General features: G+C 50.5%; 1 protein-coding gene across 9 annotated transcripts in view; it reads left to right on the top strand.

The window, feature by feature from the left end:
* The window catches only part of GRIK4 (glutamate ionotropic receptor kainate type subunit 4), a 123,827-nt gene that overhangs the window by 62,174 nt on the left and 46,544 nt on the right, over positions 1–15,109 (top strand). For all 9 annotated transcript variants that reach the window (XM_048968462.1, XM_048968463.1, XM_048968468.1 and 6 more), the window contains 2 exons: positions 8,094–8,258; positions 13,285–13,382. In XM_048968462.1, coding sequence (XP_048824419.1) covers positions 8,094–8,258; positions 13,285–13,382 — 263 coding nt within the window. The remainder of the gene's footprint in view (positions 1–8,093; positions 8,259–13,284; positions 13,383–15,109) is intronic.

Raw genomic sequence — 15,109 nt, 5'->3', positions numbered from 1 at the left:
GTAAACCACAGCCTATGGATAACTCTGTTGTTTAATTAAGCTTATCACTGGGAACCTGATCCAGCTCCTTGCTGCGTTAATGTAACTAATTCAGTACCCTCTCTAAGAAGCATCATAACGAACTGCAGGGGATGTAATTCACTCTGCTTTACAAGATGAGTGTGGCTGGTGCTGGTGCGTCTCATCCATGACCCACAGTTGGGTGGTGATATCCTTCTGCTCCTTTGTTAGCATGGGGCTGCTTCCATCACATCTGCTGGGAAGCTGGGCAGCCTTGCCACTGGGTTTCTGTCGTTTGCTTACTAAGAATTGCTGGGTCTGGTTTCGTTCAGCCTGTGCAGCTCTGCTTTATCTTTGCCTTTTCAATTCCTTCCTTCCTTCACCCTTTCCTGCTTCTGTGCATCGTGTTTAAAACTTTTCCGTGCTGCACAGATGCAGGGGAATCTGTAATGAGTTCCCAAGCCAAAAGCAGAAGATGTTTGCCTAAAAGTTGTTCTTTTCCTACAGCTGAAGAGCAGTGTATGGAAACCTCGGAGATTCTTTGGGGTATATTGAGTAATGTTAAAGGATATTGTGGTTATTTCCTGTTGTGGTTCTCCAGGCAGCTCTTGTCACCCCACATAAGGTCTCCAGCAGAAATTAGTGTGCTCCTCTCCAGGCTCAGAAACCTCAGGTCTCTGTAGGTCTCAACAAGTAATCTTGCAACAAAGTGGAGTTGCTTTTTTCTGAATGAGAGCATCCACATGAGAGTTAAATGCGCTGTAACTGATGCACGTTACCTGCAGATCTCTGTTTGGTTGAACCTCCTGCATATCCATGTGCTTCTTGGCCTCTTCAAAGCATGCTTGGCTGTGGCTGTTGGCTTTGTGGGGTATCCTGAGTCAGTGGTTCAGTGGGCACAGGTGCTGATGTGGGGCCAGGCAGGAGATGCTGTGCACGAGCAGAGAGAAAAAGCAGTTTTGCATTGACATATCTAATTTTCTTAGCAAGCAAACATTAGATGAAGCAGCAGTTTGCTCTTAAGAGGGATGCACAGGGAGGGAAAGCTGTCGGAGTACAGGGAAAGAGAATCCCTGGCTGGTTCTCCTATCCAGAAGCCAGGAGGAAAATGCACTGAGCAGAGCACACCAGAGGGGAAAGGCAGGAAGACATTAAAGTAACCTATTAAATTGGCAAGGGCTGAGTGGCGAAAAATAAATAAATAGAGTCTGTGTAGATTGATGGAAATTGGATCTGAAGGGCTTCCACATCTGGTGTGGCAGCTCTTTAGCATCTCATTTCGCTGTGACTCAGCAGGAAAAGTTGTTTTTTCGACAGTAAAACAAAGAGATGAAAACTCTCCTGAAGGGCTCCAGTGTCGTGTTGTAATTGGATTGAGTTCTTCCATGGAGCTTAATGCATCTGGGCCGTCTGCAGTCGGGGTGAGGTCTCCAGTGCTGCCTTTTCCCACTATTGCCCGTTTCTGTGACCATCTCCTGCTTACAGGCTGCCCTCTTCCCTTGCTCACCTGCACGCTGACATCTGAGCAGTTTGCATCTTCCATCCATGCTCAGGCCAGCCCCTGACCCTGCTCCTTATCTTCACACGTTCCTCTTAACGTGCCCCTTTCTCCTGGAGCTTCCCTCTCCCAGAAGCTCCTCTAACAGCACTCACTTGGCTATAGCAATGCATTTGGAAGCCTGTGCATTGAAGCAGAAGTGCCAAGTTGCGATGGCACTAAATAAAAAGGTGCTAGGGAAGAGCTTCTGAAGTCTTCTGGCACATTAACTGTGATTATTTGCCGTGTGGTCTTGCAAAACCTTGGGGAGACAGTTTATCTCTTGGTGCCTCTGTTCTCCATCCATCACAAGAGAATGAAAGTCATCGCACCCATCATTTGTCTGTCTGCTGTCTTTAAAGGCACTGTCATGTCTGATATCTGCACCCAGTGTGGTGGGTCCTTGTCCTTGGATATATGTCTTAGAGATTTGTAACAGCAGCAGTGGGTAATGGTTTGTAACAGGAGTAGAACTGGTGCAAAATGTCTATGAGTTCTCCATACTGGTGAAAGCAAAACCCCAGATCTCTCAGCTAGTGCAGTTTTTTTTTCTGGTTCTCACTTTGGTGTTGGGGTTCCATCCAAGGCTGTTTGCTGTCCCACTGTATGCCGTTAATGAGTGTTAATCAGCTGGCTGGGGGAGGCCAGGGCTAAGGCTGGCACTTTTGTGCTCCAGCATTGGGTCTGAGCTGTGCATCCTCTGCAGTGCACTCATGCTTGCCAACTGGGGAGAAATCAGAAAGCACTGCCAAAAACCCAGCGTCCTACAAATGAGGGAGATGCAGGAAAAAAAGAGGAAATTGACAGTAGAAAGATCCCAGGAAGGGTTAACAGGGGAATGCTCATGAAGGGCCTTTTCCATACCTCACTGCTATGAATGGAAATCCATTGGCTTTAGGGGGACCTCAACTCCCTGTCATCCCAAAGCGTGCTGGAGATTGGAGAAATGGCTCTATCCACAAAGTGTCAGTGTTGGAAATGTTGCTCTCCTTCCGTCACTGTCAATCAGTAAACCCCAGAGTGCTGCAGAGCTGTGTGCACACTGGAATAGCCTTGGCTGCCACTGAAATACAGCTGCCACCCCCGGGACGGAGCCCTGTGCTGCTGTGATGATCTGTCTGTAGGTACAGGACATGCTTTATGGTGTGTACGTGACCAGGAAAGCATCCTGTGTCACTGGGGGGTCTGCAGCCTCTGTCCCACAGAGTCCCATGGCCACGGTGTGCGTTGCCATCTCTCTGTGACGATAGCCGTAAATCCGGGTGGATTTTTCCCATTTGTTTGTTGGATTTATTATTATTATTTTCTTTATATATTTAAGCTCAGGATTTTACACGTTGTTTCTTCCTTTGTCGTTCTTTCGGTTCGCCTGGCAGTGGCACCTGGGGGTTGTGTGGTTGTTTTTCTTGTATTGATGCTCTCCACTGACTTAATTAAGATCTTTCTCCTTTCCTGGGCTTGCTGAGCGTGCCGGCCCCAGCAGGGCTTCCCATTGCTCTCCTCCTGAAAACCACAGCTGCAGCTGGTCACTGGGGACCACAAAAATGGGCTGAAATTCTTCTTCTTGAAGCACAGCTCAGCTTGGCGTTACTGAAGCAGAAGACAGGCAGAAAACCACGTTCCAAACGTCGGTGGTTTTGGGCTGGTTTCCTAAGGCAACAAAATGCAGGCACTACTAGCAATTGTGTGTGGGTAGGGGGAAATGTCCATCCAGGAGCTGGAATTGTGTGGCAGACTGCAGACTGGTTGGGAAGATGTGGAGGAAATGGGTGCTCGTGGAGGTTGGAGCCCATCCTGGTGGTGCTTCCACCTGACCCACCCACAGCCTCCAGCATCCCCATCCCCCCACAACTGTTCATCCCCAGCCTCACCTACGCCTCAGGAAGGTGAAATCACTCATCTTTACTTCTCCCTGCTTTTTTCTCCCCCGTTGGTGGGAAGTCTCTTGACAGGCTTTTTGAGGGATTAAACAGGACTTAGCAGGGCACAAAGGCATGATTGCAATCCGCAGCTCAGGACTTTATCCACAGCTGCACGTGCCTCCAACCTGACTCTGCAGAAGCCAGCAGGAGCACTGGGTGCTTTGCCAGGGGCTCAGTGTGCTGCCGTGCTCCTGTGCAAGAAGAGAGCTTCACATCTGGATATGGCATTTCCATTTCATCCCTATCCTCATCCCTCTGCTCCCATCTCCTCAATAAGGTGCAGAAGGAGAGGAGATCCACCCTGTGAGGGACAGTGCCAGCTGGGATGCAAAGCGAACTCTCCCCACGCTGGGAAAGGGAAAAGAGAGCAGCATCTGTCTTGCAGGAAGCTGCCGTCCTACAGAATGCCATTCTGATATTGTGTACACAAAGCAATTATTAAAGAAGAGAATAGAGGCTGCATTTCAAGCAGGAGGAACTAAAGCCCTGAGCTGTTTTTATCACATCTCCCTTCCCCTTCTCTCTTGAATTCACTCTCTCTGGATAGCAGAAATGAGAGGGAAGCTCCATTTAAATGCAGATTTCCAGTGTTGGCCAAGAGCAATAAATAGCCCTCTGGTCCCCTGATCAGACAGACGTTATCAGGTCCCTTTGTCTGTGAAGGAGAGAGTTTATGTTTTTAGTTTTCCTTATTCCTCAGTGAGATCCTCCTTCCTTTCAGGGGCAGCGTATTGACGACTCCTGATTTTGTTTTTAAGCAGCACTTCAGAGCTGATAACAGAAACATAATCCCACCCATTCCAATGCTGGAGCCGGGCTTGGCATCCCATGATGGGGAATCTGCACATTCCTTATCGCTCCTTGTAGCGGCAGCTGAAGGGTTGGTGCTGAGCAGAGCAAAACGTGGCCGTTCTGCGGTTATCAATGGTCAATTTGGGTCTGGAGGTTCATGGGTTTGGGACTGGGCTGGGTGTGTGTCTGGTTGATGGGAACAGAATATGGAGAGCTTGAAGTCTGTGCTTGCGGTATCAAGTGGGGCAGACTGGGGGTGTGATTTTAACCTGTTAGAAGAGAGACCTGAGAAATCCTGTAGGTGACTTTGTGGCTTTTTGCCTCGGAGGGACAGGCTGTGGGCTGTGCCAAGCCAGGGCTTTGCTGAACCTACACCAGAGTGAGGAGGCAGCTGTGCTTCTGAGCATTGCTTTACGTCTTAATGTCGTGAAAAGCATCTGAGGAAATGTAACCACGCTTAATGAAGTTAACAGGGAAAGGTCAGCTGAGCGCAGATTGCTGTGGCAGCGCTCAAAGCTCCTCGTAACATCTGCCCCATGGAGCTGCCCCATGAATGCTGCTTCGTTGGGTGCTGGTGGGCGATGGACGGAGCGCTGCTGCACCGGGGGAAGGAAGCTCTGTGCTCCTGTAGCACTGCTTGAGAGCCAGCTGAGGGGGAGAGCCTGGATCTGGGTGTCTGTGAGCTGGCTGCTGCATCTCATAGGGCGAGCTGCTGTGTCAGAGCATGGCTGCAGAAGACAGCTGTCTGCATCGCTGAGAGCACTGCTGACAGCACTGCCTGTCCGCCGTCAGCTCTGTGCTGAGGAGTGGGGCTGAGCTGCTCAGCAGAACGTGTGTCCTTTGTCCTCCTGGAGAGAATCCTTATGGCGAGAGGAGAGCATCGGCCTCTCATCGTGCTGCGCTCTGCTGAAGGGCAATGAGATGCCACAGCCCGGTGCCATTCACACCCAGCAGGGCAGCCAAGCATGCCCATGCTGTGGGGCTAAGGAATTGCATCGCTGCTTCATTGCCCCTCTGCTGCCCATGTGCCCCTGAGGGCTGGGGGCAGGGCAGGTGAGTGGTGGGAGAGGTGATGGATCTGCTCTCAGAGGGCACTGCCTGTGTGAAACACCCAGTAACACTTTCCTTCTTCTGGTTCTTGTTCAATCCTTCACTTGGAGTGTTTAATTTGAAATCTGTGCTTGATGGGGTTTATAATTGAGAAGTTGCTCATGCTTGAATCCTGAGCAACTGTAACCTGGCTACTTTCAGTGCCTGTCCAAAGCAACAAACTCTTCTGATCTACAGCCTCTGGCATTGGTGGGCTTTGTGTTAGCTGCAAAGAAAACCTGTGCATGTGGTCGACAATAGGAATTGTTAGTGTAACAAGGAAATTTATCCATCAGGATTGGAACATCCCATGGGATAAGACATCTGCAGCCATCTCCTCCCAGGAGATCGCAGCACCTCACTCCCCACTGCCCCCTCCTGGGGCTGCTTCCCCATCCCTGTGGGATCCCACCGCCCTCATCAGGCATCCATCGCCATCCCCTCTGCTCCTCCCATCCTCCCAGTATTTTCCCCATCATTCATAGAGAAGGCGGTCGAGATTTGGGGATGTTATTATGACGGGGAACAGAGAAGTGATTTTTGAGGCCAACGAAGTTCAAAGACTTTGCTGTAAGTTTTCCAGGATTAAAGACGTACTTGATGCCGCTTCCCATATTTAATAGACAGGAGTAGATGAAAGGGAATTTATGTAAAGATTTTCGTTCATACTTAATGATGCCGCTATTAGATGTGCTGCGTCCCAAGACATGAAGTTTTAAAACCAACCTTTTTCAAACTTTAAACGACCTTTTCCATCTGCGAGGTCTCATGCATAAAGATGAGCTTCATCTCGTTACCCAGTCCATCCTGGGGACTGGTTTAAGGTCTAGTTAACACTAACCAGGCTCCCAAAATGACCGAGCGCTGCCGTGGGGTCAGTGGGTCAGGATGGTGCCACCATCCATGGTGGCACTGTGGGGTTTGCCCTTAATGTGAGCTACGAAGCTCAGATCCAACCAGAATTGAATAGGTTGGGTGGGGTTTTTTTTCATCATAAAAGGAATTTTCTGTATTTTCCAAAAGGAAAACTGAAAAAAAACCCCACCTCCACAACCCGATAACAACCTGAATAGAGGCGTCGTATCGTTGTGCAAACATTTGTGCTTCGGTGACCTGGGGAAATTATTTGAAACGCTTCAGTTTTCGCCTCTTTCGGTTTTAAAATACAGTTAACTATGCATTCGTTGAAGGGAGCTTTAGAAACTGGTGATTGAAGCGTGTGCTTGGAGGCGTCGTCCGGCGTTGTGATTTCTGAGCCTCTAAAGTGCAGAATAATGAGTGCGAGAGCGCTGACGCCGCTCCCCTCCATTCTGCTGGGTCAGCTCCTGGCAGCTGGAGGCATTGCGATGCTCGGCAGCACGAGAGCTTTGCTTTACCCTTTCCTGGAAAGCGAGCTGCTTGCTGGGGCGCCTTCCTTTCCCAACTTCTTTGTAATTGGAAATGGTCGCCGACCGTATCAACATCTGAACTCTGGCCATCCGTGCTCCCGGCCTCAGAGGAAAAGCACAACCTTTGTGCATAATGAGGCCAAGATGAACGGCCCCAGCTCTGCAGATAGCGGAGGTGTTACGTGGTGCTCACCCAGACATCTGCATGTCCTCCACGAGAAGCATCGCTGCATCCTTTCTTGGCTCTTAGTTCGGCCCTGTTCCCATAAAAACAGGGAGAGAGGCACTGGGCTGCAGTTGGGTTGGTGTGGGCTTCGCCAGCATTGCTGGTGCCTGGCCACCATCCATGAGGTTTGTTTTCTGGTGCAGAAGGGTGAATTTCTTAGCTGTCCCTTAAGTCGTCTGGATAACAGGACTGCTCAGATGCCATCCTGGAGTCCAGGTATGTCTGTCCCCTCAAAGCAGATGGTTTTCCTTTTACCTATGGCTGTGCTGCAGTCCCTCCTGCATTTTCTAATGAGCTCTGCGTGCTCCCGAGTTTGAAAAATGCAGAGCTGGGTAAAGAAGGGTAAGAAGAAAATGGGGAGAAAACAGCACTGGTGCAATTCAAGGCGTTAGCATGCACACAGACCAGCAGAGCCCCACTAATCCGTGCTTTGTTCGCACTTCTGAATGGCATTTGCTCCCTTTGGAGTGATGTTAGGAAGGGGACGAGGCCATGGGTGCCTTTCTAAGCACAGCCCATAGGGAAAAGCAGTGTCCTGGAGGAAACCCCCCCGTACCTGGAGCTGTGGGGGCAGTGCCAGCACTGCGATTTACGCTCGGCTCCGATTGCTTTTTGCCTTCCGTCACGGAAATAACAATAATCCCACTCTCCATCTCCCTCTGCCTAACGCAGCTTTCAGTGGGTGGGCCCAGGAGCTGAGTTCAGGAGTCGAGTGCTTTCTGTTTGAAAAATATTTGTCCCTTCCCTCCCACGGCTGCCCACGTGCTTCCCAAAATACTCCCGCTATCAGCGCCGATTTCGGCACCGTACCAACGCTTCCTCATGAATAAAACCAGGCTGTTTGGGGATGTTGTTTCATTATTTGCGTGCTGGGATGGGGGGCAGCATTCAGGCGGGTGCTGCAGGGCACAGCTGGGTGCCGTGCTCCAGGAGGGCTGCAGCATGGGCAGCACAACGTGAGTAGCACAGCGCTGCTGCAGACTTCACACCCACTTGTCTGGCGAGAGCTGGAGGTGGGCGAAGCTGCGGGAGGGAGGACGTGGCAGGAGCGCGGTGCTGCTGCTGCAGTGCGGGTTTTGGGGAGGCGATGGGATGTGGGGCGCCCCACCAAGCCTAACGACTGTGCTCTGCCCCCACAGCCGCCATCCTGGATGACCCCATGGAGTGCAGCCGGGGGGAGCGGCTCTCCATCACCCTGGCCAAGAACCGCATCAACCGAGCGCCCGAGCGCCTGGGGAAGGCCAAGGTGGAGGTGGACATCTTTGAGCTGCTGCGGGACAGCGAGTATGAGACGGCGGAAACCAGTGAGTACCCTGCAGGGCTCTCCTGCCCCACGGGGCTCTGCCTCCCGCTGCTGCTCAGGCTGAGGAGTGTTGTTCTGCTGTAGGCTTGGCACCAGGTCCCCCACCAGCATTGCCGTCACTTGGCTCAGCAGCCTGGGACGAGTTATTTTCTTTAATCTGCGTGTCAATAAGCAGAAGCAATGATACGGGAGGTGATGCTCCTTGATGGCGTGCAAATAAGAGACTCTGGGCAAGTTCCGTGCAATTAAGTTATTTTTAAAGCCCTGCGGAACGCCATGTGTCAGCTAACATGATGGCTTTCTCGGTGCTGTAGATTGGCAGTGGATTTGTTTACACAAAATGGAATTTTCAAGTGGTGTTTGAAGTCCTGTGGATTGGAAAGAGCTATTTCTGAATAGCGGCCGCCTCCCATGTTGCAGTAACATCCCTCCATGCAAGCAGGTCGTTGCAGTCGGTGATCCTGGCGCTGCCTGATGTGTTAACAGCACAATGAGGAGTAAAGCATCCTCGATGGATTCCATCCCACAGAGCAACTGGGAGCGACAAAGCCACAAGGATCTGTAGTAGCTTCTTCCTTAAGAGGGAAAAATGCTTTGGGATGCAATAACTTCCTTTTAGGATCAGTTGTGAGACAACATTGAGTTCAGAGGAGGGCTATGTGTTTTTTAATAACCAGTGGTCTTGGAAATGCTGGAGGAATCATTTAAATAACAGGGATTTTAGATGTGTTTCCCTGCAGCTCTTGGTTCCGGGGCTGTGTATCTGCAGAGCATCCCGGGAAGGCTGCGCTTCCATTTCCTCAATTAGTGTTTGCATTATTTATAGACACGTTCAGTTAATAAAGTGCATTTCAGCAAGTACCTGTGCGCCTATTTATAGAGCCTGCGAGGCAGCCTGGGTGGAACCGCCACGTGCAGCACTGCTTAAAACAAGCAGCCCTCCATCCTTTCGGATCCATCGTCTCTTTGTGTCTGTTTCCCATCTGCTCAAACCCCGTCTCGCTGCGGGGTCACCTGTAGGATTGCAGGAGGGATGGGGAAACGGTCTGTGTTCTCCAGGCTGTCTGCAGTTTGCCCCCAAAGCCATCCCAGCACCTCCTTAGGAAAGCAGAGCACTGCCAGCTTGCCATACCCCGCTGTGCCTTTGAAGGAGTCCGTTCTTCTCCCTTTCTTGCTCATCACGGTGTTGCAATTATCTTGGCTGAGGGATTGCGGGAAGCAGCAGCCAGATTGCTTTGTGCCATCGCTCAGGGACTGCTCTGTCGGTGTGTTTTTCAAGCAGAAGAATACCCGTGTGCTGAGGGGAAGTATTGTGCAAGAAATGGTTGTTTGCAGCGAGCGTGGTGTTTGGGGAGAAGGTGGGTAATGGGATAAACGAGGAAGAGGCAATTTTCCATTTTGAATTTCTACCTCGAGGTGATTTTCTTTGTTTTCTTTACTTTGATTAAAGTGCGTAAGGAGTAGAAAGCGGAGCAAAACAATTTGATTTTGGTAAAGTGAGGATTCACAGAATTTTGCAACGTTATTTGCCTTTCTTTCAGAGGGAAAAACATCTTGGAGCGTTTCTTACAACAAGAAAAATCTGGATTCTGTGTGACTCTGCTATTAATGTCACAGGAGTTACTCCTGATTTATACTGCTGGCGGAGCAGAGTCCCTTCCCTTAGTGGAGATTTCAGGACTTCCATGGCTCTCCAATATCCGACCTCGCAGCTTTAACATGCTGCTGATGTTCGTTAGCACACGTCACGTTAATAAAAGCAGTTTAGATGTGTCAACCTGTGACTGCAGAGCAGTTAGCTGTTTAATCATACTGTTCTCCAGTCTCACCCCCTGAGCTCATCCCTGACTGTCGCAGCCTGCATGCCTTGCTGACCGCTCCAGGAGCGAAGCTATGACGTCCCATCAGTGATCCTGTGTGCAATTAGGGCTGTGAGAAAGGCTTTTAGCGTAGCACTGAGCCATTTCCCTTCCCCGTTCCCTGGACTGACTCAGTGCATCTCAGTGTGAGGGACTGCAGCATCATGCTCCCTGCAGCAGGTACAGCATGAGTCAGTCTTAATCGCATTCATGCATGGTTTGCTATTTCAGTTTTGGATGTGAATGAAGACAAACACTGACTGTTCCCATCGGTGACATCCGTAAAGTCCTCTGTTTTGAAACGAGTTTGTAGTGAAAGCTGTTTTCCCATTAGAAGCAAAGCTTGCTTGCAGTCTCTGTTTGACGTTTCAGCTCCTTTTATGGAGACCCAAACCAGCTCGTTAAACGTGTCTTTATCTAAAACACCCTGTTGCTTTCAGTGCCCAGGGAGAGCAGCCAGCATTCATCTTCTAAGCATCATTCCATTGTTTATCCAAACGTCTTTATGGTCGGACTTGATGATCTTCAATGATCTTTTCCAGTGATTCTATGATCCTGGGGGCAGGTCAGCATTTAGTGAGTTCTGTGTATTCACACCAGTGTTTCCATGTCCACCCAGATGTGCTGATCCCAGCAGATGTGTGATCCTGTTGGATTTCACCTATAAGGCAGTTCCAGCTGTGGGACTGGCTGCAGGTTGCTGGTAGGATGGATGAATGGTGCTCTATAGCATCGCCTGTGTATGCAGTTGGCATTTTTTGTACGAGAGGCCATTCGTGATCCTCTGATATGTTTTGCAATCATAGAAATGTTGAGGTAATCGCATGCCTTCCCTGCTCGTTTACTTTCAATTAGAAGCAGAAGTCTGTACGTGCCGTTGCGAGCCTCTGGATCAGTGCAGGGAGGGAGATGCTGTGCTCTGCACACAGCCAGGATTTGTTCAGGGAGACTTTGGGTAAATGCTTCTGCAGTGCCCTGAGCCCCCCGAGGTGGCTGTGAGCAGATGGGTGTGTGTGCACACGTTGATCTTTGACTGTGGAAAAGCACAGGAAACGAGTAATGCTCAGGGAGGGTGGAATTGCACCCACGTGGATGGCTTTCAGCTTTCACATGCACAAGAAGTCATCTTGGTGCCTGGTGTCCGGTGGGGTTTTGAGTTGTTTGATCCACGAAGACCAGGCAGGATCTTGGATGGATGTGTCTGAGTGCTGCACGGCAGCAGGGTTCTGCCTGGTCTCCCTGGGGAGGCTAACAGCATCAGGTGATGTTTGAAATGGGAAATGTGTTTGGATTACAAGAGCTCTCCCAGTGCAGCCGAGGCCTTTGCCTTGGGCATCTCCACTTTGTTTCCATTCATTTCCTTTAATTCTACTGAACGCCTCGGCCTCGGAGGGCTGAGCGGGTTCTTTTTCTTCTGGCAGTTGTTGCAACTCCATTGCCATGGCTACTTAACCTGATTTTTGTTCTCAATGGGCGAGATGAGAAGACAAGTGCTCGCCAAACTTTGTCCTGCACCCACAGCCAAATCCGTCCCAGGACTCTGGCCCTGATGAGCTGTGGTTGAGCAGCACTCATCCCCTTCTGCCCAAGCACTGAATTGCAGAGCACCCAGCGGGGCTGTGCGTGTTGCTGAGACAGCATGCAGGGCTTGCGGGTCGCTGGGGTTCTCATCTGAAAGGATTTTCTTGAAGAGGGATAAGCGCTCATAACATTTTAAGCAGGGAGAAAAAGTGAGCGCTGCGTTCCTTTGAAGATGCCACAGAAAAGTGTTGTTCTGTGTGCTGTAGGAGATGGAGATGGTGGAGGGAGAGAGAGCATGGGGGGAAGGAAAACCCCAGAGAAGGTGTTTGCATGTCATTGGCACCTCTGTAGGAAGTCAGGGCAGCGGTGTCCCATTGCTGGAGACACTCAGGGTCAGGGGATGGGGCTCTGAGCACTTGATAGAGCTGTGGTGTCCCCGTTCACTCCAGGGAGTGGGACCAGGTGGCCTATAAGAGTCACTTCCAATCCATTCTGTGATTCTATGGGAAGTCCCCAGAGTGACAAATGAAATCCTCAGCTTGTGGCTCCGTATCCCAGCCATGAGGCCATGAAGACTTCTGACATCTAATGCCACCTCAGTGATCTGATCTCCTGCAGAAAACAGCTGCAGCAGTTCTCTTGCTGAGCACATGATGAGCTCCCGTCTCACATCCAGTCTTGAGGCCTGAAACTGACAGAAAACCTGCTCTGTTCTGTAGTGTGCCAGTCCTGGTGATAAATTCTCTTTGCTACAAAACACGTGTCCTGGTTTGAAGTTTCCCAGTATCTTTTCCCAGCCGTTGAACCTATCTAACTTTCTACAGCCACTACAAAATCTTGTCCAGCATGTCAGCCTGGAGGAAGAACCGCTCTGAGGCAGACCAGCAGTGCAATACCAAACAAGCAGTATCTTCTCAGCTTTTGGAGACGTTGGTTTAGCTTTTACAGGAAAATGTGCTGCCAAGCACTCTGAAGCTGCATTTCTGGGTGATGCAGTGGCAGGGATTGCAGCTGGGGCCGTTGGGGGAATTCCATTCAGCTGAATTTGTGCTGGGAATTAAAAGGACAAAAGGTTGCGGTTTAACCCGGGAAGCTTGAGGAAAGAGATTTAACTCCTTCATTTTGTCAGGGCCTTTTTATTGTCCTGCTAACCTTGGTGGCGTGGAGCCAGAAGATTAACTGGTGCTAGAAAAAAAAAACAGAAATGAAAAACAGTAATGTGATTCCTTATTATTGCCACTGAGCTCTGCAGAAGATGAGGGAAGAAATTCAGACAAGTTTGTTTGCTGCTGGATCGTGCTTTGTAGCTGGGTCACTGCTGCGTTTAGTGCCTTCCATAAACTTTGCTTAGCATCGCCCTTGGAGTGCAATAGGTGAGCCTGGAAATGGGAAAGTTCTGAGAGAGAGACCCTTGTTCTGAGCTGGAGAGGAGGATATGGAACGTGGGGAGGGCTGAGATGGAGTACGGAGATGCTGGGGAAGGATGGTGTCAGGGGCTGGGTGTCAGAGGGAGCAGACGGATTTGAGGGAAGGCAGGGAATAAGTATATTGTGTGTACACATAGCAGAGTGAAGCAGGTGCTGCTGGCATCTCTGTCAGTTGGAACAGGGCAAATTCTAATGCAATTTCTTCTCTCTGTGCCCACAGTGTGCCAGATCCTTCCCAAAGGGGTGGTGGGCGTCCTGGGGCCTTCCTCCAGCCCGGCCTCCAGTTCCATTATCAGCAATATCTGTGGGGAGAAAGAGGTGAGTGGACACGTCCCATGCTGGGTGGGCCTATGCCATACCCCCCTCCTTTCCTTCACGCTCCCCAAACCCTCTGCAGCTCCACGTGCCCTCTATCCCGTGTCCCCTGTCCCTGTATCCCAGCAGCAGGGATGCTGCCTGCCTTAGCTGGGGGCAACGACCTGCCTGCAGCACTCCAGGGCATCTCTGGCAGAGGTGCCTTGCTGGAGTCATCTGTTTGCTGCACAGTGCTCCCTGTGATCCGCTGTGCCTCCTAATGATCAGAGCTGACAGCTTGGTTTATCACCTCTTCCCTTATTGCTCGCACTCTTGCAGCTTCTTCTCTTTCCATTTCCTCTCTCATTTCTGCCTCCCTTGTCCTTGCTTTCATCTCTGTCACCTTTTCCTTCAGCTTCCCTCACGTGCAGCACCAATGTGAGCCATGTCTCTGCTGACAGGGCTGCAAAGACCCTGGAATCCCTTTGGAGGGCTGCTCTCCTCTCTGTTTGCTGCTGCTGCACTGATGCAAGCAATTCATAGCTGTGTCCAGACTACGTGCCTGATTTAGTATTTTATAAGCCTTGAACTGTCTTAGAATGATCCAGCTCTGCTCACGGGAGAAGAAATTGAGTTCCCTTCTCATAGTTCATCCCTTTAAAGCCAGATAACATCTGAGCCACTCAGTGAATGCTCTCTGGAGCCTCCCAGCGAGGGGAGTGCCTGAACTGAGTGCTGGAAATAACTTGCATTCACAAATGAGTGCTGTCCTTTGTTCCATGAGAATCAGAAGTGTTGAGGAGATAGAGGAGGCCTGTGAGTGCTGGTGCTCTGGGCTACAGCATGATGAGTCTCTGGAGTGTATTCTGTAGTGCTTCTTGCAGTTAAACGTCCCAGGCATGTGCTCCATTCCAGGTAAAGGCAGCTCTGCAGTAACAGATTGCAAGTGTTTTTCCCCTAAAATTCACATTCAAACTGAGTCTCTGATCTAAGTCTCTTTTTCAGAAATGAAAGGTGAGTGCTAGTACACTTCTAAGGTTTTTGATTCTTGAGCTTGATCCCAGCTGCCCTCCTAGTGATGTAAACCTGCAGAAACTCCCTATGATTTATATCACAGGAGCATCACTTGGTGCTGTTGTGTTAAATGCAATATAGCAAACAGCCAGAGACGTTGTGCTTCCAGACCTCTGCCAGGTGATGGAAAGAGCATCCTGGATGTGCTGCTGGTGCACCTCTGGAGGGTGTCTGGCCTTGTGCTCACCTGGAGCTCGTGGGAAAGCTGGCAGGTGCACCTGCATTGCATCTCCTGCCTTTCCTTCCAGATTTCATTTCTTCCTGCACAGGGAGGAGTGGAGCAGGGGACCGAGCCCTGGGGAAAGAGGGGTGGCTCGGGGCTGAGCACGAGTTGGTGGCTGCATCCCTGTTAGCAGCCGTTGCTGCAAGCCTCAGGCTCCATCTGGCTCCCAGGAGTGATCAGCAGGCTGGTGCTGGAGCTGCCCTGTCTGCTCTGCTTACAGGAATTTGCTTACAGGCTGCTCCTCTCCCTGCAGCAGAGCCTGGGATGAGGGCTGCAGGTCAAGGCAGAGAGCAGCTTATTGCTCTTCAACTTTCCTGTCGCTAACCGAACGGTTTATGCCGTCAGTACAGCAGCCATCACAACATACTAATGGCCCTTCCCAAGTGGAGAGAGATCGGAGGCACGGATGATAGTCTCTGGAAGTGCTAATAATGGAAGAAAACAGGACTTGACA

This window comes from Lagopus muta, chromosome 22, assembly GCF_023343835.1.
Source record: "Lagopus muta isolate bLagMut1 chromosome 22, bLagMut1 primary, whole genome shotgun sequence".
In the NCBI taxonomy this organism is placed as follows: domain Eukaryota; kingdom Metazoa; phylum Chordata; class Aves; order Galliformes; family Phasianidae; genus Lagopus; species Lagopus muta.
The sequence above is the reverse complement of the archived record's forward strand: the minus strand, read 5'-3'. Positions and strand labels throughout refer to the sequence as shown.